Source organism: Diabrotica virgifera, chromosome 7 (assembly GCF_917563875.1).
Source record: "Diabrotica virgifera virgifera chromosome 7, PGI_DIABVI_V3a".
NCBI lineage: Eukaryota > Metazoa > Arthropoda > Insecta > Coleoptera > Chrysomelidae > Diabrotica > Diabrotica virgifera.
Window position 1 is genome coordinate 56641039 of NC_065449.1, and position 27987 is coordinate 56669025.

The 27987-nt window shown below is 33.4% G+C and overlaps 2 protein-coding genes across 4 annotated transcripts in view; both read right to left on the reverse strand.

The window, feature by feature from the left end:
• The window catches only part of LOC114339548 (zinc transporter 2), a 151645-nt gene that overhangs the window by 72327 nt on the left and 51331 nt on the right, over window positions 1–27987 (reverse strand). For all 3 annotated transcript variants that reach the window (XM_050655550.1, XM_050655549.1, XM_050655551.1), the window contains exon 2: window positions 23673–23792. In XM_050655550.1, the coding sequence (XP_050511507.1) occupies window positions 23673–23792 (120 nt within the window). The remainder of the gene's footprint in view (window positions 1–23672; window positions 23793–27987) is intronic.
• On the reverse strand, window positions 9731–10680 carry LOC126887752 (101 kDa malaria antigen-like). The gene is made up of 2 exons (XM_050655552.1): window positions 10100–10680; window positions 9731–9846 (listed from the first exon to the last, which is right to left on the reverse strand). The coding sequence occupies exons 1-2, from the start codon at window positions 10379–10381 to the stop codon at window positions 9787–9789; spliced, it is 342 nt and encodes a 113-aa protein (XP_050511509.1). The 5' UTR covers window positions 10382–10680; the 3' UTR covers window positions 9731–9786.

A 27987-nucleotide genomic window follows, 5' to 3' on the forward strand; every position in this document is an offset into this window, starting at 1 on the left:
TAGATATTATAAATTGTTTATCCCAAGAGGTCAAATGTCGAAAGCTATAACTTTTTGAAAAAAAATCGTAGAGAGTTGGTGAAACATCCAACCTCCTTCTAAAGAGTTATATTTTCATATTCTGATGTAAATAAATGCGTAACACATTTTTAAACCTCTAATTCTTGGGTTTGAAAGTAAGGGGACAAATTTCGTTATAAACATTTAGAGCTGAAGCGGCCCTGTACATCCTATAAGTTTTTAACTTACAGATTATTATTGCTGAAGACGAATCGAAGATTTATAAAAAAATTAAAAATTTCTACGACCAACTGAAGCCGAGCTAAATATTGGGTTTGAAAATAAGGGGGCAAATTTCGTTATAAACATTTAGAGCTGAAGCGGCCTTGTACATCCTATGAGTTTCTAACTTACAGATTATTGTTGCTGAAGACGAAACGAAGATTTATAAAAAAATAAAAATTTTCTACAACCAACTGAAGCCGAGATAATTGTTCCTTTTTTTTTTAAATCGTAGTGCCTTTATTTATAACAATTAAAAAATTATTTTACAGTCATTGACTAAAGAAAGAAAATAATATTACAAAAATGATACATTATACAGGGTGTCCCGAAAAGATTGGTCATAAATTATACCACAGATTCTGGGGTCAAAAATAAGTTGATTGAACCTCACTTACCTATATACAATAGTGCACACAAAAAAAGTTACAGCCCTTTAAAGTTACAAAATGAAAATCGATTTTTTTTCATATATCGAAAACTCTCAGAGATTTTTTATTGAAAATAGACATGTGGCATTTTTATGGCAGCAACATTTTAAAAAAAAAATTAAGTAAAATTTGTGTACCCCATAAAAATTTTATGGGTGTTTTGTTCCCTTAAACCCCCCCCCCCCCCAAACTTTTGGGTACGTGCCAATTAAATTATTATTGTGGCACCATTAGTTAAACACATTATTTTTAAAACTTTTTTGCCTCTTAGTACTTTTTAGCCAGTGTGTATCGAGATATTTTGAATATTTGTCGAATCCACCACATATTTGTATATGGTTAAGTACGATTATAGAGACCTGTTAATAATCTGAAAATTTATTTATAATTTACATTTTTAGGTATATTTTGAAAAAGAAGCTACATCTCGATAAAAGGTGACTTATGAAAACAAGACTAAGAGGCAAAAGTTTTAAAAACACTGTGTTTAACTAATGGTACTACAATAATAGTTTAATTGGAACGTACACAAATATTTGGGGGGTTTAAAGGAACAAAACCCCCATAAAATTGTTACGTAAATATATTAAAAAAGAAGCCGCATCTCAATAAAAACTGGTTTATCGAAAAAATACTAAGAGGCAAAAAGTTCTAAAAACGTTGTGTTTAACTAATGGTACCACAATAATGAATTAATTGGAACGTACACAAAAGTTTGGGGGGGTTTAAGGGAACAAGATCCCCATAAACTTTTACGGGGTGGACAAATTTCACTATAATTTTGTTTTAAGATGTTCCTGCCATAAGAATGATACATGTCCATTTTCAATAAAAAATCTCTAATAGTTTTCGATATATTGAAAAAAATCGATTTTCATTTTGTAACTTTAAAGGGCTGTAACTTTTTTTATGAGCACATTTGTACTAAGGTAAGTTAGGTTCAATCGAACTATTTTTGACCCCAGAATGTGTGGTATAATTTATGACCAATCTTTTCGGGACACCCTGTATAAGTGGTTCCCAACCTTTTATGTTTGACGACCCACCTTCTGATGTTTTTTCATATTCGCGACCCAACCCTCACCCATGATGATACGCTATTCTGTACTCTGAACGCCACTCAGCTACTGTAAGAGCCACGCCGCGACCCACCTGAAATCTGTCCGCGACCCACTAGTGGGTCGCGACTTTCATTATATGAAATATATAACTATATTTTTAATTTTTTCATTGTTTTATAAATATAATAATAATAATGGTACTTCTTATTATACAATATAAAAAATTTTCTTCTTGTAGTGACTATCCGTTTTGGATGTTGGCGACCATCATGGCAATCTGTACTTGCTCACTAAATCGGTACTGCTGCTATAAAAAGATTTGTAGTTGATGTGTTGAACGACGCGTACGTAAATTTTCTAGCAAGGTAATCCTTCGCCTTCCTGGTTCTCAGTTTCCAAATGGGGTTTGCCAAATTGCCATGATGGTCGAGAACATCCAAAACGGATAGTCACTACCAGAAGAAACAGTTTTATATTGTCTAATAAGAAGTAACATTATTATTATATTTATATAACAATGAAAAAATTAAAAATATAGTTATATATTTCATTGTAAATAATGCGACCGTCAATTTATAAATCAAAAGTATTCAACAAGTGAATGCAGAGGTTTACTCGGTCATTTAGGTTGGCAATTAAAAAAAAGAAGTCGGCTACTTCATTGGTTTAATAGAAGACGTTTCGCTTTATATTTCTAAAGCTTCATCAGCTCTCTAAAATACAAAAGATGACAAAGAGTTTATAAGCAAGTCTATACATAATATGTTTATAGTCTATAATTTACAACTCAATATGTAGATTTTTTTAAGATGTTGTGTGAGCTGTACAATTTATTCAACATTTGGAACTAACTTAAACAAAAAAAAAAACTGTGCAATTATTAATGTTCATGTTCGAAGATACGAAGATTTAAATCGAACATTTGCCTTCATTTAATGATCTTTCTCCAAAGAAGACAAACAAAGCACTGATCAGGGTTGCCAACGACCGAACGTCGTTTTCTACTAGATTTAGGTATAAAATCTACTAAATTCTACTAGATGGAGGATAAAATCTACCAAAAATTCTACTAAATTATTTGCTCACAAAATGACACTTGACAGCCAAAAAAGAAGAAGAAATGACAGATGACAGCCCAAAAAAGAAGAAGAAATGACAGATGACAGCTAGAAAAGAAGAAGAAATGACAGATGACAGGTTATTATATGTTAAAAACAACAAAAACCATGTTTATTTAAAATATAATAATTTTTATATTTACATAAACCACACATAAACAACATAATTGAAACTTCTAAAAAATAATTAAAAAAATGTTAAACACTTATTCTATAGAAAAGTATATCCTCTCTAGGAGAAAGTGGTGAAAACAAGAGAAACAAGTTGATTTAACTAATACCATTGATTAAGAACTACCCTTTTTTTTAAATTCTAATACATTTTGTACATTTAATTTTTTTAACGTCACTTTCTTGTGCTTAACACAGTTTACTATCAAAAATTTTACTTCAAAATTAAGTTAGTTTAACGTTTTGAATTGTAAACTGATTTTAATATAAAATTATAGCTTATTTCCAGTAAAAATAGTGCATTAGAGTTCATTTCTAACTCTCAATAAACCCCTACTGATAAAATGTTGCAAGTCTGCAAGCATTGGCAATTTCATATGATTGCACATATCACAAAAATATCCTCTCTAAGAAGAAATATGTAGGTAAAAATAAGTTGTATTTAACTGAAAGGATAAGTAGTTATTAAAATGAAATAAAGTGTCTCTATTTATTATAATATGGGTAACATATTCATAAATACAAACAAGGAAATAATAATATTATATTATAAGTGTTGTATCCCATAAGTCATTTTTAGGGAGAATGTGACTTACACCGTTTGACTTCTGAGGCATCCATATGTAAACATGTAAAAGACAACTATAAGTTCTAGGCAAAAAAATATCAAATCGTATATTTTGTACAAAATTCATTTACTTAAACAACATTTACTCAACTACTTAAAATATTTTCAATTTCCTCTAATTCTAAACCTACAATGGTATGTTTGCTGTCTTTTGTAATGTCTTTAAAGGTAGGTATATCGGAATTAAAATAACATTTGTATATATTTTTTTCTCCTTATGAACTTTTATTTACAATCAATTTCTTAAAAGTTTTAAGTAAGTTTGAATGAAATTTTAAGCAAGGAAGGAGGAGCATCCAATGATGCTTGTCTTATAGGTTTATTTCACTGTTTTATTAAATCTTGTAGCCACGTTCGCTTGAGTCTTGTGTGTATTCGTCCATTGGTAGATATGTTTGATCAGTTCGTTGTCTTGGTTTCTTGTTCGACTTTCATGGTTGGTCACTTTACGCTGTATTTCATGTATTACGAAGGGAATATTCAGATCATTGTGAGATTACTGACATACCAGGGTGCGCCAGTAATTGGTCTAAGGACTTTTGATTGAAATCTCTGTATGGTTGTGATGTGTGTTAATTTAGCACAATCCCAGAGATGGATACCATACATCCTAATTGATTTCAACATGGCTTTGTATAGTAGTAATTTGATATTTAATGACAATTTGGATATCCTACCAAGGAGCCAGTACATTTGTCTGAACTTGAGATCCAACTGCCTGCATTTCATTTAGAGGTGTTTGTTCCATGTTATCCTTTGGTTGATATGCAATCTAAGGTATTTAAGATGCAATGTAAACTAATTTGAATGCACAAATATCATTCTTGAGACGAGACATTGTGGAAAAGTTTAGAATTTGTTAAAATGCTGGATTCAAAAGTAGGAGTTTAATACAACAGATATATAACATAAATGGTATTAACAATATAAACAGGTTAATACAATAAAACAAAGGTTTAAGTATTTATTTTTTAAATTTTAATACTTTATGCATTGGAATCTATAAAGTTTTGAACTAAGACCAAAAGTATGACACTTTCATTTGCATGCCATCAGCATTTGTTTATTTAAATGTGCTATAAAAAAAACACCATAAATCCAATTCCTTTACTTATTATTTTTTTGTCCTTTAAAACAATTTGTTTATTCATACATTTTTGCTAGCTGTGGAAGTTCTTTTAACGGAATGTGATATAACATACTTTAAATGATACTTCAAATCAAACACCAATATCATGTACCTATGTATTTATAAATTTATTAACAAACTGTAGTCCAAGAAAAATAATATATTGTTACAACTTTTTCAAAGTAACTTTATTCAAACTCAAATACAATATAAACTTTAACAAACTGACAACTGTCGACTACTAAATCTGAATTACAACTGAACTATAGAATGTCAAACACATAATGTTTATATAGTTTTCTGACGTTCTAGATGTCACCAGACATTTCTGGGTTATTCCATGACATCCAGAATATTCTCGTACGTGACTACTTCTTCTTTCACGTCGAGGGACTCTTTCTATGTAGGAACAATCTACGGAACTGTCATAACACTGCTCCCTCCTTTATAGTTATTCGCCTCGAATAACTGGTCTATCAGGGTCTGGTTGAAGCCAACAGGGTGGATCAGTTCCATGATATGGGGCTAATCTCTCAATGTGAACTACCTTGGGTTTACTTCTCGCTGAAAACTGGATGCGGTAGACCAGATCATTTATTTTCTTTAAGACGGTGTACGGGCCTTCCCAGTTTCGTTGAAGTTTCGGACAAAGTCCTTTCTTGCGTGTGGGATTGTATAGCCATACTGGATCACCTCTTTCGAAAGTTGTCCCTGTAGCTTGCACATCGAACCTGGACTTGGCTTTATCACTTTGAAGCTTCAAACTTTTACGAGCAAATTCGTGGACTTTTTCCAGTTTTTCTCTTAAGCTTTCTAGGTACGTCAGGGATGAAGGTTCTTCTTCACAGGTAGGCAATTTTCCGAAAATAAGATCTTGAGGAAGCTTCATTTCTCTTCCGGTGATCATCATTGATGGAGAATAACCGGTTGCTTCATGTTCAGAACTTCTGTAGGCTAACAGGAATAGAGGTATTAGGGTATCCCAATCTTTTTGATTATCAGCAACAAACATTGAGAGGTATTGACAAATAGTTCTATTATGTCTTTCGATCATTCCGTCTGATTGTGGGTGGAGAGGCGTAGTTCGAGTTTTCTTAATACCCAAGATTTTCATTAATTCTTGCCATAATTCGGATTCAAAATTTCGTCCCTGATCAGAATGCAACTCTAAAGGAACTCCATGTCTTGATACGACGTGTGTTATGAATGCTTCTGCTACAGTCGTCGCTTCTTGATTAGGAAGAGGTGCAATTTCAGGCCATTTTGAAAAATAATCCATTGCAACCATTAAGTACTTGTTACCTCTCTCTGTCGTTGGAAGTGGACCGAGAATATCAACTGCAAGTCGTTCAAAAGGCTCTCCGGAAAGATATTGTGCCATTTTACCACGACTTCTTGTTCTAGGGCCTTTTCTACCGTTACATAAGTCGCATTTCTTACACCATTCTTCTACATCTCGGCGACAATTGATCCAATAAAATCTGTCTCGAACCCTGGCCAGTGTTCTTTTTACCCCAAAATGTCCTCCACACAGGCTGCTATGAAGTTCTTGCAACACACTTTTAATGTGTGATTTTGGCAGTACCACTTGTTGAACTATACGTACTCCATCGGGACTTTCCCACTTCCGATATAATAGACCATTCGAAAGATGCAAAGATTCCCATTGAGCCCAGTACGCCTTTATAATTCGACTATATTTAGATATTTCCTGCCAAAGAGGTCTTACTCCATTTCTAAGCCATTCTCGTATGACTCTTAAGTCATTATCTTTCTTTTGACTCTTCTTAATGTTTTCCAGGGAAGTCTGATCATTATCTTCTTCCTGTTCAACCGTGGTCATGCAGAGACTTACTTCTTCAGTTACGCTCTCTTTTTCTTCAAGTCTTTTACAGTACTGGCATTGTCGTTCTAAACAGGGTCGCCTAGAAAGAATATCGGCATTGTTATGGAGACGCCCTTTTCGATGTACTATGTCGAAGTTATACTGTTGGAGTCTCTCTATCCATCGAGCCACTTGTCCTTCTGGCTTTTTAAAATTCATTAGCCACTGCAAAGCGCTATGGTCTGTTCTGATTGTAAAATTTCTGTTATAAAGGAAGGTATGAAAGTGTTCTAGGGCTTTTATAATAGCTAGGAGCTCTTTTCTGGTAACGCAATAATTCTTTTCTGCCTTTCCTATGGTTTTACTAAAATATGCAATAACTTTTTCTTCACCTTCCTGTTCTTGTGATAAAACAGCGCCAATACCATGCTGAGATGCGTCACAATCCAACAGAAATTTTCCATCTTCTCGTGGATAGGCTAGGATAGGTGCTGTTGTAAGTAGTTTTTTTAAATCTACGAAGGCATTTTGACAATCCGGTGTCCAGTCAAATTCAATGTTGTTTTCGGTTAGTCGATAAAGAGGCTTAGCGATGCGGCCAAAATCTTTTATGAATTTTCGGTAATATGAACAGAGTCCAAGAAAACTTCTAATTTCTTTTTTATTTCCTGGTTTAGGCCAATCTTTAATAACTGAAATCTTCTCTGGATCAGTTTTAATTCCATCTGCTGAAACGATATGTCCTAGATAGTACGCTTCTCTTTGAAATAGTGAACATTTCTTATAATTAAGCTTTAAGTTGGCATTTCGCAGTCTTTCAAATACCTCGCTTAAGTTTTTCAGATGTTCATCAAAGGTTTTGGACATAATCATTATATCATCAAGATATACTAGACATGTTTTCCAAGTAAGTCCTCTTAAAACCATTTCCATCAGGCGTTCAAACGTAGCTGGAGCATTACAAAGACCAAATGGTAGAACCTGAAACCTGTAGAGACCACGGCCAGTTGAAAAAGCTGTTTTGTCTCGATCATCAGGATGTACTTCTACTTGCCAGTAGCCACTTTTTAAATCTAGAGTCGAAAACCATTTAGCACCTGATAAAGTGTTTAGTGTATCATCTATTCGTGGCAATGGATAACTGTCCTTTTGTGTAACATGGTTTAATCTTCTGTAGTCTACACAAAAACGAGTAGATCCGTCTTTCTTAGTTACTAAGACTACTGGTGAACACCAGGGGCCCGAAGCTTCTTCGATGATATCGGAATTTATCATGTCTTGTATTATGTTTTCAACTTCTTTTTGTCTAGCAAACGGTAATCTGCGTGGGGCTTGACGAATTGGTCTTGCATCTCCAGTATCGATTCTATATTGAACTAGACTAGTACGCCCTGTAGATTTCTCGGATTCAAAAATGTCGTAGTTTTCATTAATAAATTCATTAGCTTTTTCTACTTCTTCAGTTGTTAAGTGATCAACATTTTTGATCAGTTCTTTCGCCAGGTTAGCGTCAACTTGGTAACTTAAAGCTGTATTCTTTTTCAAATACTTTTCGCACTTGATTATTTTTTCTATTGGCGTACAGAGTGCTATTTGTTGTTCTTTCTTCAACTTAAAAGGCTTTTTGGACAAATTAGCAACCCTTACTGGAATTATCTCATCTACATTCACGAGGCATCTGGCTATCAAGATTCCGTCATTAACAAGTTCCTCGCTTTCAACAACGCCGAAATGTAAACCTTCAGGTTTTTGACTCAGTCTCGCCAGGACTATACTTTCAGAATTTTGAGGAATTTCTGTATCTTCACTAACTATAACTCTTACTTGAGGTGTAGACTCTTCAAAATTTAGGACTATTTCTTCATTTTCAATAAACAAAATTTTATTTTGAAGATCTATGATAAATTTGTTTTGCATAATGTCCATTCCAAGAATGCATTCATCTTTAATATCGGCTACAAGAAATATGTGTTTTATCAAGGTGTTGCCAATCTTTATGGTCGCCGTTACTTCTCCATGAATTGGAATAGTTTGACCTGAAGCTGTTTCAAGAACTAAGTTTGTTTTACATGGCTGTAGTTTTCTGTTCAGAAGTTCTTTGCGAACAAAAGATCTTGTTGCACCGGTATCAATAAGAAAAGTGCATTTTTGATTGTCAACGTAGCCCTTAAGTAATAAGTTCTGTTCATTTTTGTTGAAAGTATAACTGCGAATTTGGGGGCTTTTATTAGATTCAGCCGACGCCCGCCCCTTAGTGTCGACTTTTATTCGTTTCCCTGGCTATTGTTTGAATATCTGTGGTCAGTTGTAGGAGATCGACTTCTTACATACCTATCTCTACTAATATTTCTAGTAGGACTATATGATGGGCTTCTGGATGTCGATCTAGGCGACCTTCTGACATCATTATTGTATTCTTCTTTTCTCGCTTGGATCCACTTCTACAATTGACCTGCAAATGTCCAATTCTTCCGCAGTTAAAACATCTTCTGTTTTGATTTTGAGCTTTTTGTTGATTTTGTTGAAGATTTTGGAGTATGTTCAACATCTGGGACAAAATAGGTTGTTGATTATCTGTGGTAGGAACTTGTTCATCTTCTCGAAATCTTATTTCTTTTAATCTTGGGCGAGATCTTGAAATACTTTTAGCCGCTTCAAACTCCTGGGCTGAAACTAGTGCTCCATTTAGCGTTTTGTGGTGTTGTAATCGGAGAGCCTGTTGCATTTCGATATCATGTAGTCCGTCTATGAATGCCTGTATACCGATTTGTTCAAGAAAATCTTTAGGTGCCTGAGGGTATGCCAAATGTAGTAATCTTTTAATATCAGCTTCAAATTCTTGTAGGCTCTCGTTATGTTTTTGATACCGAACTTTAAGCTGACTTTGAAAAACCTGCTTCAGATGTTGTTGGCCATATCTTGTTTCTAAAGCTTGAACAAGTGAGTCATAACTAGGTGAATCCTGAGGAAGAAATTGAAGGACGGTTGCTGCCTGACCTCGAAGCGACACCACCAAGGAAGCTGCCATTTCTCTTTCAGTCCAGCCATTTGCTTTAGCTGCAGCTTCAAATTGGAAACGATAAGTTTCCCACGCTGTTTGGCCATCAAACGTGGGTGGTTTTAAAATTTTGCTACTTCTAATTATGCCTGGATCAACGATGGAAGAGGAAAGGGCTGTTTGTTCGGATTCGACATTAGTAACTGAAACAATATGAGATAAAGAAGCTTGGGTATTAATTTTGTTTGCTAACTCTACTATTTGTTTTTCTAAACTATATTTCAAATCGTTTTGTTGCTGCTTTAAATCGTTTTGTTGCTGTTCTATTTTATTTTCTAAATGATTTTGTTGTTGGTCTATTTTGTTTTCTAAATAATTTTGTTGTTGTTCTATTTTATTATCTAAACAGTTTTGTTTTTCTTCTAATATATCTATTTTATTAGTAATTCGACTTACCTCTAACTGAAAATGCTCGTGAATTTGGGACAAACTATTCATAATTTCTACCTCTGCTTGTCTACGCCTCTCCTCCTCTTCTTTTCTAAGCTTTTTATCTTCCTCTTTCTCTTCTTGCCTACGTTTCTCTTCATTTTCTTTCTCTTCTTGCCTACGTTTCTCTTCATTTTCTTTCTCTTCTTGCCTACGTTTCTCTTCATTTTCTTTCATTTTTAAAAACCATGCTGGTGGTCCGGATGTATCCATTTCCTTCTCAACTTTAGATGATCTGGTATTTACCATAAACAATTCTCAATATCTTCTTCAATATCTCTTAAATCCCACCGCTGTCACCAATGTTACAACTTTTTCAAAGTAACTTTATTCAAACTCAAATACAATATAAACTTTAACAAACTGACAACTGTCGACTACTAAATCTGAATTACAACTGAACTATAGAATGTCAAACACATAATGTTTATATAGTTTTCTGACGTTCTAGATGTCACCAGACATTTCTGGGTTATTCCATGACATCCAGAATATTCTCGTACGTGACTACTTCTTCTTTCACGTCGAGGGACTCTTTCTATGTAGGAACAATCTACGGAACTGTCATAACAATATTATCAACATTAGCCATTTACAGTAAAACCTCCGTTAACCAAAATAATTGGGGGTAGGCTGTTTTGGATAACAAGAATTTCAGTTAAAAATGACATTGTTTTTGTACTCTTCTTTTATCAAATTACATAGTATTGGAGAGATATAGCTACAAAACATCATTGTCAAAGGGAAACACAAAAGAAAATAGAAGAATTCTTTAAAAAACACTCTAAACATGTTCATTTTCCTTGATTTTATTGCTTTTTGATTAATTTCCTTTATATTGACAAAATTATTGAAACTGTCAGCCATTTCGGTTAAACGATGTTTTGGTTAAAAAGGTTTCGGTTAACGGAGGTTTTACTGTATTTGCCTTAAATGGCAACATTTTAAAACAAACAAACACACATTACACAAAAAGTTGCACTAGACTTTCTCCTGGTTAAAAATGTATAAAGGTACTGCCACAGTTTGTTCGAATTATTAACCGCAGGCTCAGTTGCCAATATTTCAATGTTTTCTCTAAACAACTGCAATATTTGTAAAGCTGCTATTATTGGAACAAAAGGTATGTTGCATTGCATCTCATTTCACATATTAATACGAAAAATCTCTTTAAAATACCAAACCTTCTTTCAATAACAATTGAAGCAATTTATGATTGATTAAAAAGCACTTCAACTGCTGTCGAAGATTCTGCTATGGTGTCATTAATAGGTAGTTGAGAACTGGATATTCCCTAACAATACATTGTCCATAAATTCCCCATTTTATGTGCCCATAATCCATAATATGCAAAAGTATTTGATAACTCCTAAAATAGAGTATTTTTTCTAAATGCACTTCCATAATATTGTAGGATGAGTATTATGGGTTATATTGCTCTTTAAATGACAAAATACTAATTAAATTCAACGTTTTACTCTTTTTCATGATCTTTTTACTTGTTATATATATTACAGGTAACAAAAATAGAATTTTAGCACATTTTAGAGGTTATTTTTATAATTTTTTACAAAAATAAAAATATTTAATGTCATTGTCATTTGTCAAAATAAAAGATTCCTTTCTTACAACCAAAACCTACTAAAATCTACTATATTTTCTACCAGATTCTAAAATCTACTAGATTTAAAATTTTCCCACTAAATCACAAGAAATTCTACTAGATCTAGTAGAAAATCTACTAAATTGGCAACCCTGGCACTGATGCACTGATTGATTGCAGGCTACGCTAACGAAAAATTTTCAAGGGCCATATGTCACCAAATTCCAATCAACAGCGGCGCGGTGGTTGAGACACACATTTTGAACTTCTACGGGGGTCATGAAAAAATTATTTGGATGGGTGGATTTGTATAGCGGAAATATTTGTGTTTTTTTGACTTGGAAATACGTGGTGATTGTGTTATTAATTTAATGGAAATAGCCACATTTTGAATATAAAAAAAAAGAAAGAAAAATAATTTAGAATATAATTCTTTCTTTTTTTTATATTCAAAATGTGGCTATTTCCATTAAATTAATAACACAATCACCACGTATTTCCAAGTCAAAAAAACACAAATATTTCCGCTATACAAATCCACCCATCCAAATAATTTTTTCATGACCCCCGTAGAAGTTCAAAATGTGTGTCTCAACCACCGCGCCGCTGTTGATTGGAATTTGGTGACATATGGCCCTTGAAAATTTTTCGTTAGCGTAGCCTGCAATCAATCAGTGCATCAGTGCTTTGTTTGTCTTCTTTGGAGAAAGATCATTAAATGAAGGCAAATGTTCGATTTAAATCTTCGTATCTTCGAATATGAACATTAATAATTGCACAGTTTTTTTTTTGTTTAAGTTAGTTCCAAATGTTGAATAAATTGTACAGTTCACACAACATCTTAAAAAAATCTACATATTGAGTTGTAAGTTATAGACTATAAACATATTATGTATAGACTTGCTTATAAACTCTTTGTCATCTTTTGTATTTTAGAGAACTGATGAAGCTTTAGAAATATAAAGCGAAACGTCTTCTATTAAACCAATGGAGTAGCCGACTTCTTTTTTTTAATTGCCAACCTAAATGATCGAGTAAACCTCTGCATTCACTAGTTGAACACTTTTGAGTTATATATTTCATATATATGTATCATTTTTGTAATATTATTTCTTCAGAAATGAGATTTCACATATAAAAGTTTATCAAGAAAAACAAGTACAGTGGTAAATAGACTGTATATTATAATGGTAATATTATTAAATTGTTTTCGGTCAAAATTTAATACAAGTTACGTAAAAATTTTCCGAGCGCGCGGATTTGAAGCGAGCCTGGCGATTTGCAAAATTCGGCCGCTCGCAAAAGCACCGATTTTAAAAATAATTTTTAATAATTATATTTAACTATATTTTATAATAATTTTTATTTTAAGATAATATAAGTCTTTCTTTAGTCAATGACTGTAAAATAATTTCTTAATTGTTTTAAATAAAGGCACTATGATTTAAGAAAAAAGAAGCAATTATCTCGGCTTCAGTTAGTTGTAGAAAATTTTTATTTTTTTATAAATCTTCGTTTCGTCATCAGCAACAATAATATGTAAGTTAGAAACTCATAGGATGTACAGGGCCGCTTCAGCTCTAAATGGTTATAACGAAATTTGCCCCCTTATTTTCAAACCCAACATTTAGCTCGGCTTCAGTTAGTCGTAAAAATTTTTAATTTTTTTATAGATCTTCATTTCGTCTTCAGCAACAATAATCTGTAAGTTAAAAATTTATGGGATGTACAGGGCCGCTTCAGCTCTAAATGTTTATAACGAATTTGCCCCCTTATTGTCAAACCCAAAAATTAGAGGTTTAAAAATGTTTTACGCATTTATTTACATCAGAATATGAAAATATATCTCTTTAGAAGTAGATTGGATGTTTCACCAACTCTCTACGATTTTTTTTCGAAAAGTTATAGCCTTCGACATTTGACCTCTTGGGATAAACAATTTATAATATCTAAGCAACAAATTCGTTAATCCGGCCTTACAATATTTTTTTATGTTTATAATTGAAAGATCTTCATTTTAAAGCTTTAAAAAATAAAAAAATTATTTGTACAATAAATAATGCAATTGTAAAAAACGGCCACTTTGGACCTTTCGCGGGCTGTTTTGCAATAACCAATAAACGAAATTAAACTTACCGTAGCTCAAATTGTTGGTTTTTTAATTTACTACAACTTTCTATTAAAAAGTTTTTCTCTAGAATCAATATCCTAAGCTGCAAACTTAAAAATCTCTAAAAATTGCAAATTTAACAAATGAAAATCGCAATAACAAAAAAAGCTCACAATATTTTTGGTCACATTTTAGTAGAAGTTATTCCTGGCATCGTCCTTTACAACACCTGATAGGTTTCAAAAAGTCCTGAATTATATCACGTTTTTTACCCACAGCCTGGGGTACTTGGCTTATTGTACATCTTCCATTCGTTCATGAAACTCATTCCAGAATTCTGGAAACCTGTAAAAGCTTGTACAGGTCTAGTGGGTGGGTGCCATATATATTTGGAGTCACTTCGATGTCTCCGAAAAGTGTTTGCCGCTTCTGATCCAATGCCTCACAGTCATGCAAAATATGGTTGACTGTTTCAGGTTCTCTGATACAGAGTCTGCAGCTTAAGTCTTCATGAAACAGCCCCATTGTATGCAGGTGACCCTTAACTGGCGCATGTCCAGTGAAGAAACCTGTTATGACTCTGAGCTGATTCTTGCTTGTTTACAGCAGTAACTCAGCCCTACTAGCACATATCCGTCCGATATACATCTTGCCATGTGTTTGACCGGGTACACTCTCCCAGTGTGAGTTGTGTTGGCTTCGGATCCAGGCTGTTTTTCGTTCGCGGACCGTGCTTTTTGGCACTCCCACGGTCAGCTCTGGACCCAGGTATTTTGTAGCTGATGCTTTCTTGGCAAGTGCATCAGCGCTTTCATTGCCGTATATGCCCCGATGACCTGGAACCCATACCAGTATAACACTGTTATGTTGTGCCAGTCTGTCAAGTTCTTGTCGACATTCCCACACCAGCCTAGCACCTTAGGGTTTATAAGAGCCCCAATGGCTGCTTGGCTATCTGTGCATATGTTAACCCGCTGCAGTTCGAATGCCCTTAGGTTGTTTTCTCTTGCACATTGCAAGATTGCAAAAATCTCTGCCTGAAATACGGAGGTATATTCTTCCAGTGGAATAGAAATGTTGAAATTTCCACCACTACAGAATATTGCTGCGCCCGAACCGTCTGCAGTTTTAGGCCCGTCCGTATACCAGGTGTAACCCTGCAGTCTGGGTCGAGAGTTTCCTCTGTCCCATTCGTCTCGTGGGCAAATGTCCACTTGAAAAGGTACTTCAGGCTTGTATCTTGATGTCATATGGTTAGAAATCACCATCCATTCGGCATCATTAGTTTCATTCGTTATTCTACTATGTCCTGATTTAACTGGTACGTTGCTCAGGTTTTCTCGCAGTCTATAATATCCCATTCTCGCCTCACCTCTTATTGTTATATGTAAAGGAGGGATATCCAGTAGTGCCTCCATAGCTGCCGTAGGTGTGCCCCTCATAGCCTCCGTGATCCCGAGACAAGCAAGGCTTTGCACATTGCTTAATTTGATGATGGCACTTTTTTGTTGCATTTTTGGCCACCTACCACTAGTGTTGCCAGGTCCGATTTGTTTTTAATCGGTACATAAGCAAAAACAAATCGGGATTTAGAGTTGTAGATCGGGACAAATAAACAACAATAGCCCAGTAAATGACCGTTTAGGAGTGTAATTTTCAGAGTCAACTCCGAATTGCATGAAAATGTGGTTTTAGGTTCTACTTACTGTCTACTTCAATTGAACTTGTACCGTTGGTTGCTTTTACTTGGGGGGTGACAGTTACAGTTACCCCTTCTCGGGGGTAAAAAAGCGCGTTTAAGGTACTTAAGTCCCAAAATGGATCAACTGATCAACTCTTAGAAACTTTTGTTCTATATAATTTTTAAACTAAGTCAATATTTTTCGAGTAATTTTATCGAAAAAAATATTCTTAGCAAAATTTAGCTTTTAAAAAAGCAAACAAAATTGTATGTTCAGAAAGTCTACAAAACCAGTAAAAGCCAAGTTGTAGCTCATCAAAATTACGTTCTTATTAGTCAAATTCCAAATCGAATTTTTCATATTGAAACAACCAAAAAATTAAGCAATTTTCGGGCAAAACCTATTAAAATTTTTTAAAGTGTTTAAAAAAATCTTTAATTTTGTTTTATATAAAAGTCTCTAGCCTTAAAAATAAGCGAGTTACGCTCAAAATAAAGTTGGCCCCTTTTTTTTGATAAAAAAAATCGTGAAAATCTCCCCCTATTTAGCACCGTAAATAAAATTAATCGTTACCGCTTTACCATTTACTTTATATATGTATTGTTTATACGATCTGTAAGGTTTACGGGTTGGGAGTGCTTAGTTTAAAAAAAAAAAATCTTTTATAGTAAAAAAAATTTTCCTAATGCACTTTTTTCAAAATAACTTAAAAAGTATTAGGGATACTAAAAATCTCAAGGAGTAAAAAGTTGGTAGGTTTTGCTTTTATAAATATGATAGATTCATGTTTTTCTGTAAGACAAAAATTGGTTAAAATATGGCTGTTCATATTTTGCATACACTCGTGATTAGTGACTCGTTCAGGCCCTTTCAATTATGTAAAAAATATAAAAAAGTAAAGTAAATTTTTTGTAAAGTGGTAACGATTAAGTTCATTTGGGTTGCTAAATAAGGGGAGATTTTCACGATTAGGAGGAGATTTCAAAAAAAAGGAGTCAACTTAATTTTGAGCATAACTCGCTTAGTTTTGATGCTATGTAGAAACTTTTTGAAGTTATACTTCTTTACGGGCGTAATGACGGTGAAATTTTATATGGGAAAACCTAGCGACCGGGCGCATGCGCATTATAACTTTGTTCTAATTGGATGTTCAAATGACATGACAAAAATTATCCAATATGGCAGCTGTGGCACAGCTGTGGGACTGTGTTTGGTTATAATGTATGCTTGTTGCGTTTTAAAATTTGTAGGAAGAGAAACAACAAACAAAAAGTTAGTTAATGGTTATACTGCCTTTTTAAATAGTTTTCATATTATATTTTTGGACTTATTTACATAGAAGAGATGATTGTTGCATGCCAATGTGAAAGCTCATCAAACTGTGCCTAGTATGAGTGCCGCAGATCTCGCTTATTCAAAGCTAAAGAATCTTTCACTGGTAAGTGTTTTATAAATAGTTGTTCAAATTTTGTTATGATATTTGAACATAGCCACTTTGCACGACGCAAGTGATTGCGAAATTTATTAGTCGTTATACGGGCTCCGATACCTACCTTGAACATACCAAAATACATAAGTAGTACCTATGTAATACTTTTTTTTACATAATTTGATTACCATCAAAATTTCTATTAATATTCACCTAATATATTGTCTTCTTACCCTATGTTTTGTTGTATTTTTTCAATTCTAAATCATTTCAATTCAAAATCAAAATAATTTGATTTACGTAAGTTAAAAATGTCAAAAGGTTAATCTGTTTAGTTAGACGATCTTCGCACATAATGACAAGCTGTCTCTGTGGCGCAGTTTTAATGCGGGTGAATCCCAATACAACGCAAATACCAGCCGCGTGGTAAGTTGGTTCGAATCCCAATAGAAACTTTTATTTTTTTATTTTTTTTTATACATTTTATGATTGTAAGTATATTTATTATATAATTTTATTTTCAGAAAATACGTATTTAGTTAAAAAATTTTCCGACAATTAATGTTCAGAAATCATTTGTGGCATTTTTAATGTGTTTGTGTGTGTTTTATTTTTTTAAACAAACTGGAACATGAAGTAAAAACCACTTCTATGTAAAAGGTATATTTACTAAAAATTTTTAGAATCCCAATGGATTCAATAAAATGAGTTCATCAGAACGTTTTCAAACCTATCGGTCCATCATCAGTGATTTGAATACTTGCAAAATAGCCCCAGAACCAAACAATGGTTGTGATTATAAATAAATCTACATTATGTTGAAATAAATTTAAAATGGCTAAACGCCGATGTTCAAGGATTAAACCTCTGGGAACATGGTGAAACTCTACCCGAGGACCCAATCTACTAAGTGACTTAGTAGTCATCGTTGACCGAAGATGGTTGATTGGGTCCTCGGGTAGAGTTTCACCATGTTCCCAGAGGTTTAATCCTTGAACATCGGCGTTTAGCCATTTTAAGTTTATTTCAACATAATGTAGATTTATTTATAATCACAACCATTGTTTGGTTCTGGGGCTATTTTGCAAGTATTCAAATCACTGATGATGGACCGATAGGTTTGAAAACGTTCTGATGAACTCATTTTATTGAATCCATTGGGATTCTAAAAATTTTTAGTAAATATACCTTTTACATAGAAGTGGTTTTTACTTCATGTTCCAGTTTGTTTAACTATAAGGTATACAGCCAATCCAGGGAACTACCCCTTTTTAGTTTTATTTTTTTATTATTTTAATTTTTGGCACTGTTTTAATAAAAATGTTTGAGAAGTATTAAGTATAAATTAATTTAATATTTAAATAAAATATAAATAAAAAGTATATTAATTTCGTTTATAATCATATAATCATATAATAGAAGTATAACTTCTTACGTGCGTACAAAGTACACACACATTCTTTTTTAAAACATAAAAATAGTTTATTAAAAAAGTTTTAATTGGTTTTTCCCGAAAACTGATTCATTTCTTGGTTATTTCACGTTGAAATATTTGATTTGGAATTTGACGAATAAAAACGTATTTTTCATGAGCTACAACTTGGCTTTTGCAGGGTCTATAGACTTTACAAGTTCACAATTTTTTTCATTTTTTTATATTATGCTACATTTTTGCTAACAATATTTTTTTTGATCAAACTGTTTTTTTGACTTACTGTTTGAATTATTTGTGAAAATCGCCTGAAAACGTGATTTTTTTTGTCGAAAAATAAAGATTTTCAATCGTAAATAACTCGAAAAGTATTAACTAAGTTAAAATTCTATAGAACTAAAATTGCTTATAATTAGTCAATTTATCCATCTTCGGACTTATTTTAAACGCGCGGTTTTTCACCGCCAACTAGGGGTGACTGTCACCCCCCGAGTAAAAGCAACCAACGGCATAAGCCGTCCAAATTTTCATGCTATTCGGAGTTGATCCTGAAAATTACACGGTATCGCCGTATTTCCCGTTCATTTACTGGACTACAAGGTGTTTCTATAATCTGTATTTAATCCTGCATAATAATAATAATCAGACAAAATTACAAAAAAAAACGTAGGTCAAGTAAATTATTGATTTTTTATTAAAAATTATATTATCTATACCTATTTTTTCATTCGATTTTGCCGCTTTTAGGAGTGCCTTGTTTTTATAACATAGTTATAAAATTCACTGCAAGTCCTCCTGAAATTGGTTTTCGTGGGTGAAAATCGGGACATTTAGTGTCCCGATCAGGTACAAATCGGTACGCGTCCCCAGACCCCTGAAAATCGGGACGTCCCGCGCAAATCGGGACACCTGGTAATTGTGGGTTTTACCACCATGTTATAAGTCCAATATACCATGTCTGGTCTCAAACTGGTCTTTTTGACTTATGTAAATACTTTGTATTTTTGACTTATGTAAATACTTTGTATATTTTGACTTATGTAAATACTTTGTATATTGACATCAAATTGAATTGAATTAAATTGAAACCCCACATTTTTCCATGAGTACGTCTGGCTACCATTAACGTAGTTACCGCTCTCTTCGTTATTCCTTCTATCTGCTGATTCTAAGTAAGTCTTGAGTCTAATATTATCCCGAGATACTTTACTTCACTCACCAGATTTAAATGTAGACCATTTAGACTTAGAGGACCCAATTCCTCTGAATTCCTCCTTTTAATAAATGTCATGATTTTTGACTTTAGAGGACTGATGTTAAGCCCTACATTTGAAGTCCATTCTGTAACTACGGTCAGAGCCTGTTGCATTCGATTACGTTACTACTAAGGGTCGAAAGTCCCTGAAATCTTCTATAATGTTTATTTTAATAAGTTACAGGGGTGAAAAAAGAGAAAATTGAGTGTGATTTTTAATTTTAAATCCATATCTTATTCAAAAGAATCTTTTTATATATTCTAAGGGACATTCGGCTCTCGGTAATAATGTAATCTTTCATTCTGCGTCTAAATTTTTTTAAAATATAAATTTTTATTAATTTTTTGAGGATTCGAAAAAATTAATGCATTTAAAGAGCATTGAAGCCGAAAGCTTGGCATGGCACTAAGTATCTCATGTTGTGACTGGCTGAATGATATAAAGTCCATGCCATTAAAAAAAAATCATTTATCATTGCCTGTTCGTAAAATTAAAGAATTTTGAAAATTTGTTTTGTTATTGTAATAAACATGTTTTGTTTGGTGATCTTTCCGAGCTCCATTCAAATACGGACCCGAGGCAGGTGCCTCACGTGCCTAGTGGTAAAATAGGCCCTGGTACTCAGTACTTAGTACTCAAATATGAGTAAAATGAAATAAGAAAAGAGAGCTTTAGATTTAATTCAATTCAGGGGCACCACCATCATTGACATATTATGTTTCTTTCTTTTTAGAGTACCTAATCAGAACTGCAAGGTACACCACAGGCATTTCTGTTGACACTAAAAAGAAGAAACATATGTCAACTGATGGTGGTGCTTGGTGGCCCCTGAATCGAGTTAAATCTAAAGCTGCCTTTCCTTAAAAAAGTTAATTGCGAACTCCAATTATTCAATTATAACTAAGTATAGGTTGGATAAATTACTGCCAAAATCTAAATCAAAATACACCAATTAAAGAAGTGTGGAACAAAGTAAACCGATATAAAAACCGAAAACAAGCGAATAAACCCCTAATGGACCCCAAAGAAGACTGGATAAGCGAATTCCACACAAAAATCTCACCTCCATGGGTCGAAAACAACATTACTCAACAAATAGCTACTGTAAATAGGAACACTTCTTTCCTACAATCGTTATTTCAATTATGGGAACTCGATCATTGCATTAAATCAACAAATAATAAATCTCCCGGGGCGGATAACATTTCATATAATATGTTGCATAAAATGCCCTTAGACCATAAGAAAGCCCTGTTGGAATTGTTCAATTCGATTTGGATAAATAGGATTCCTTTTCCACCGATGTGGAAAGAATACATCATAGTACCTATCAAAAAACCTGGAAAACAGAATGGAAATGCAGATTCATATAGACCCATAGCTTTAGCATCGTGTATATTTAAAACCATGGAAAGAATGATAAAGAACAGGCTTGAATATTGGCTAGAAAATGAAAAAATATTACCTGACTCACAATATGCTTTTAGAAAGGGAAGATCTTCCTTGGAACCCCTAACGATACTAGTAAATGACATCTATCTAGGATTCACACACAAATATAGCACTTTGGCCACATTTTTGGATATAACTTCAGCATATGATAATGTTCAAATAAATATACTAGAAGGGAAGCTCATCAATATTGGTCTACCAACCTCATCAAGAAATTTCGGAATCAAGAATATGTAGATCTGGATTACCACAAGGTAGTATCCTGAGCCCAATCCTCTACAGCCTGTACACAATGGATATAGAAAATGTTATATCACAAAAGTCTAAAATCATTCAATACGCTGATGATGTTGTTATTTACACCAGTAGCAAATCAGAGGACAAATGTATAGAAAATATCAACACTGAATTTATAAAAATCCAAAAATACCTAGACAACATGGGACTTTCCATATCCGAGTCCAAAACCAATATATGTATTTTCTCTAGAAACAGAAATAACTATCAAAGAAAACTAACAATAGGAAAATATAAACTCTGTATTAGTAACTCTGTAAAATATCTTGGTCTGCATCTAGATAGAAAACTATTATGGAAGGACTGTATCCACCAAATTATCAAAAAAACAAGTAATTCTATAAATATCCTAAGAGCGTTTTGTAGAGCAAAGTGGGGAGCAGACCCAAATACGGCTTTACTATTCTACAAAACAATGGTACGATCAATAATGGATTATGGAAGTCAACTCTATGGAACAGCAGCAGATACACATCTAAATAAAATCGAGATACATCAAAATAAATGCTTAAGAGTTTGCCTGGGATATCTTAAGTCAACGCCCATAAACATTATACAAGCTGAAGCCGTGGAACCTCCTCTTAAACTAAGAAGACAACTATTGAGCAGAAAATTCATGATAAAAACCATTTCAAAAAAAACTTCTTACCTCAATAGTGTACAGTCACTAACAGTTCAAGTTTTGACCCATAGATACTGGCACTTCAAGAAAACCCCCCTCATAGTAGAATCTTTCTCAGAAATAGCTGACATTACAGATATACTCTATTCCAACCAACTCCCTCCAGTTTTAATTTACTCACCTGAACAAATTTTTTCACGTGAAATTAGAACCTACTATTTTGAAAGTGAAGAAGTAGCAAGTATCAATCAAACAAAGTTCAACGAAACAAAAAACAAATACTGGCCAAACTATGATTCTATATTCACTGATGGATCAAAGTCAAAAGAATATACCAGTTGTGCCTTCTACCATTTTGAGGAAAATACTGACAAAAAATTTATTTTACCAAAGGAAGCTTCCATATACACTGCAGAACTAACAGCAATAGTGCAAGCTATGAAATACGTACTCGGCTCTAACCACGACAAATTTATAATATGTACGGACAGCAAAAGTGCAGTAGATAAACTTAAAAATGTTAAAATAAATAGATCAGTTAATCATATTGAAGCAAAAATCCTGTATTTACATAATGCGATACACATCAAGAATAAAGTCGTCATATATCTATGGGTAAAGGGACACGCAGGCATAACAGGTAATGAAATGGTGGATGCCTTAGCAAAAACAGCTCCAACATCAGGAGAAGAACTAAATCTTAAACTACCCCCGTCCGATTTATTCTTAAATCAAAGGAACAAAATAAATGAGATGTGGCAAAACCTATACAGTGCATCAACAACTGGAACAAACTTTTGTAAACACCAGCCAAGGATCCCCAGAAAACCATGGTTTCACAAAATACCAAACAGAAACTTTGTCGCCACAATAAATCGAATACGTGCAAACCATGCACTAACACCTTATTATAAACACAAAATAAAAATTACAGACGATCCACTGTGTAGTTGTGGTAAAATGGGTACATTGGTACATGTTTTACTTGAATGTCCAATAAATATTGTAAACATTAATAATCTATATAAAAACTTAATTCACTACAAGATAAACCTTCCAATAGACCTAAATTGTATTATTTTTTCAGCAAATAATAATATACTTTATGTACTTCATCAACACATCATAAACTGTAAACTAAAATTGTAAAATTACTAACCAATTTTGTAAGCAATTCTGCAAAACAAACTAAATGTAAAGCATTAAAGGAGAAAAAAAAAAGGTGAATACAAAAAAAAAAAAAAAAAAAAATAATAAAAAAAATAAACCAAGTAAAAAAAAAATTAACCAATTAAAAAAAAACAAAAAAAAACAAAAAAAAAAAAACAAAAAAAAACAAAAAAAAAACAAAAAAAAACAAAAAAAAAAGAAAACAAAAAAAAAATAAAAACACACAAAGAGGGCTAAAACCTCCGCGGCGTTGAACCGGGTTGATGCTCTAGCGCGGAAGGAAAAAAAATTAAACACCTTACACTTTACTAATGCTACATATTACTAACAAAACAAATGAATACATCATGCTCAAGTTTGATACTATGAAACAATTTACACAAACTATTTATACAATCTAACATAGTCTGGCTAATTGGTCCTCACCAAAGCCATAAATTCCACGAAAAAAAAAAAAAAAAACTAAGTATATAAAATCTATATTTACCATAAATATTCCACAAAATATTGCTGCACTGCTTAACTTTTTCCAAGCACTGGAATCGTCAGAGGTCCTTAAAGCATCGTGACAATGATATCCCGTTTCGATAGTAGTTTCATAACATTCCTAAAATTAAAATAAAAGTATAAAGAATTGTGATTAATAATATAAGTATATAGTTCTTCCGATTGTTTACCCTAGAGCATAACAGTAAGTTGTTTCTCTGTTTTGTGGACTTGGAAAAAGCATTTGATCGGGCGCCACGTAACAAAATCTGGGAAATATTAAACCGTAGAAATGTGAAACCGAAGTTAATCCAAGCAATTCAGAGTATATATAAATGTACACGTAATAATGTAAGAACGAACAATCACTCATCTCTAGAATTCTACACTAGGGTGGGCCGAAAAAAATTTTTATTTTAAGTTGTAATACCGCGGAAAACTTGCGAATTATAATTTGAAACAAAACAAAAAAAAATTTTCAAAATCGGTTAATATCTTCCGGTCCCGCATTAACCTTAAAGTTTGACTATTTTTTAAAAAAACTTCATTTTTCTTATTTTGTGAAAATTTTTTTTTATATTTATTTTTTAACGTAATAGTTATTTATGCGTTGAGATAGCCCCTAAGAACATTGTGTTTTAATTTGATTGTGATTACTGGATATCTTCCGGTCCCGCATAAGCTCCAAAATATGCCAAAATATTGGAAATTTACAGTTTTTACGAATTTTTTTTCCTTATGTTTAATTAGTTTTAAATCGTTCCAGTTACGATATTTTTTAAAAAACACTTCTGGTTGCTAAATAAGCCTAATTATACAAGCAGAATTTTTTCAGTTATGACTGAGTGACATAATAGGGATTATAAATAACAACGAGCATAGAACCTTTCAACTTATATTTGTATTATTATAAAAAAAGTACAATATACAATTATTAGTTAATTGTCTGCATTATTGCCTCTATTTTGTAGCTGAAGAAGGTACTTTAAAATCTGATTTACTGGCGAAGTCTGGCATGGCTGATCGCGACAGTAGGGTACTTCTGATAAATCCGTCTCTAGCTTCAGCGCCACAAACTCTGCCCGAAGCTTCCGTCACTAGTTTCACACAACGCTCAACTGCCTGTGTGTGAACTGGGAATTTCTTGTAATTAATGTTCCAGTTAAGGATGGAGTCACTGTTGATGTACGATTTTATCTCTTCATCACTGACCCTGGCCAACAGTGGGGGAGAAGATAAGTCGCAGTTCATCCAGTTGACAATATCTGAGTACTCTTGAGCTTCAAAGTTGATTTTCGGTGGTGTGAATGTCCTTACTTTCTTCCTTTTTAAATCTATTTGCCTTGCCTTTAGAATTCGACGAAGTCCGAGCTGTCTTATCAGTTTATTGTCGTCCTCAATCATTGCCAACATCAAATTTTCGGGGTGGGAAAAATAACCATTTCGCTCAATCACTCGGTTTATAACAGCAAGCAAAGGCTCGGGCAAATATCTCGTTGATTCAATTGCTTGGTAAACAAGCTTTGGACCATCTGTAAAGTTTTTGCTTTTATTGATAGCAAACCACATTGGCATATACGATTTCAAGATAAACAAAACTAGCTCTTGAAGTTCAGGTGAGGGGTTTTCTTCACTTATGTAAAGTCGCAAAGTTCTATTTGCTTTGGTCAACCACCTCGAGTGTGATAAGTGTCCGGGATCTCGTACAGACAAATCCCCTTTACATGTCCCAGATCTTATCGCAGTGGAGATATCAAGTAGGTACTGTTGATCCTTGCTGAGAACCTTTCTGTCTACCTCCGGTATCTGACAATCTATAGACTGGAAGTTAATTACCGGCAGTTTTTGACAGGCAACAAGTTTTTCACCGATTGGTCCTCTTGAAGTACTAGGCCCGGTTGTTTTGCCATCTAGATGTTCAAAGAGGTGCCGGAACGGCAGCTCATTAAAGTGGAGCAGGCAAATTGCCCATTGGACGGGCCTCCTTAAATATAATTCAATTCTTCGAATTATCCCAGTTGTCAACCACTAAATTCCCTACAATAGGTTTGTGTGAATATAAACGATTACTATTACTTTTAAAAAACAATTAATTATCAAATTCCAAAAATACGAAAAAATGTTGAAATTTCAATATTTCGGCATATTTTAAAGCTTATGCGGGACCGGAAGATATCCAGTAATCACAATCAAATTAAAACACAATGTTCTTAGAGTCTATCTCAACGCATAAATAACTATTACGTTAAAAAATGAATATAAAAAATTTTTTTTCACAAAATAAGAAAAATGAAGTTTTTTTAAAAAATAGTCAAACTTTAAGGCTAATGTGGGACCGGAAGATATTACCCGATTTTGAAAATTTTTCTTTTATTTTGTTTCTAATTACAATTCGCAAGTTTTCTGCGGTATTACAACTTAAAAAAAATAAAAAAAAATTTCGGCCCACCCTATTCTACACAAGAACAGGTGTAAGACAAGGGGGTGTTCTGAGTCCTTTGTTATTCATCACTCTAATGGACGACATTGCAAAAGAATGCAGGGATAAGGTAAAAAGAACTAGGGTTGGGGTGTATAAACTTCAACAAGTTTACGTGTCAGAGTTGATATATGCCGATGACCTGGTAATTGTGGCAAAATCAGAAAAAGACTTACAAGTGAATGTTTGGAGTGAAGCCTTTAAGAAATTTGGGATGAAAATAAATATTGAAAAAACAGAAGCTTTAGTAATATCGAAAACTCAAGAAAATATAAATGTAAAGCTGAATAATGAGACCATTACACAAGTTGAGGACTTAAAGTATCTAGGATCAACAATGAATGGGCAGGGAAATATAGAACCAGAAATAAACAGCAGGGTAATGAGTGCAACAAAATTATACTATGCACTAAATAAAAGTTTTATTAGGAAGAAAGAATTAAGCCTGAAAACAAAAATGAAAGTATTTCAAACTGTATACGAGCCGGTGCTACTCTACGGTAGTGAAACGTAGACAATGAACGACAACATCCGTAGTAAAATTCAAGCATGCGAAATGCGATATTTAGGTGCGGTATCCGGGGTGACCAGACGTGAGCGTATAAGAAATGAAGACATACGTGAAAGGTGCGGTGTTGGAAGGACCTTAGACAGACTTGAAACGAAACAGTTATCGTGGTTCGGACATATGGCGAGAATGAGTGAAGGTAGAACTGTAAAGAGGGTATGGAAAGCGGCATCTGACAACAAACGACGAAGAGGTTGGCTAGCAAGAACGTGGAACGCAAATATTGGAAAGGCTTGCGTAAAAAGAAATATTGGGTGGAGAGAAGCAGAAAGACTAGCTACTGACCGAAAGGCATGGAGACGTCTGATTTCTCCACTTACCTCGACACCGTAAGGTACAAGAGAACGGCTTAAGTAAGTAAGTTCTTCCGATTCTTAAATTATATGATGTCATGATTCATTTTTAAACAAGTTAAATCAAAACATTAAGTGAAAGGTACGTCGATGTGTAATATCACTGATATGTAAGTACTGTCAATGTAATAATTAGGAAATGGCTATTATCGGTGGACGTATTTTATAAAATTATATTGTAGATTTATATTTAACTATGTTATAATATACACTCACCGGCACGAAATTCCGCCACCCAAAATTTTTGATTAAGTTTGATAATATAATAATATAACTTTATTATAGGCTATTGATTATATTCAAAGTAAGATAACTAAAAGGAACTACAACGTTAACGGAGTTTTATTATTTCATATGGTCAATGGACATCTATATATGAAAAAACCGTGGAGTGCTACCATTTAACACTAGAAGCACCAACATTTTTGAATACCTAGAAGCACCGGAGCGGTCAAGATGACGGGTATTAGAATTTTCTACCGCCAGTCGTTTTCGTATCGTTTTTTAATTGAAAAAAAAACCTATATTGAGTTAATACCTACTAACAAAAAACATTTAGTTAATTTAAATAAATTAAGACGAAGTAGTTTTCAATCCTAATAGTAAATTATTAATATTGAAAATATTAAAAATATTACTAAAAGATTTTTAAATTGAAAAATTATTGGTACGCTTTCCTGGTGACACCTCCAAGACTTCTACAATTTGCAAGTCAAATGGATGCTGCAGTGAAGACGAGAGGGAAGGAATTCTACACTATGCAATTCACATCCTCCGTCTGCAGCTGGTAAAGTTTCAACGGAAAAATGCACCTAGTTACTCTACGGAGTAATACGACTATAAAATAAAAATGTATACCATTTTTATTCAGTTGCAATGCGAAGGCAAAACAATCTTACTTTTCAATTAGAATACG

Bases quoted from the DNA above. Each gene is read 5' to 3' on its own strand.
- LOC126887752 (XM_050655552.1), bottom strand. From the start codon at position 10,381: ATGGTAAATACCAGATCATCTAAAGTTGAGAAGGAAATGGATACATCC. The intron at 9,847-10,099 runs GTAAGTCGAATT...ATATTGTTTCAG, and splicing joins ACGAGCATTTTCAGTTAGAG to TTACTAATGTCGAATCCGAA.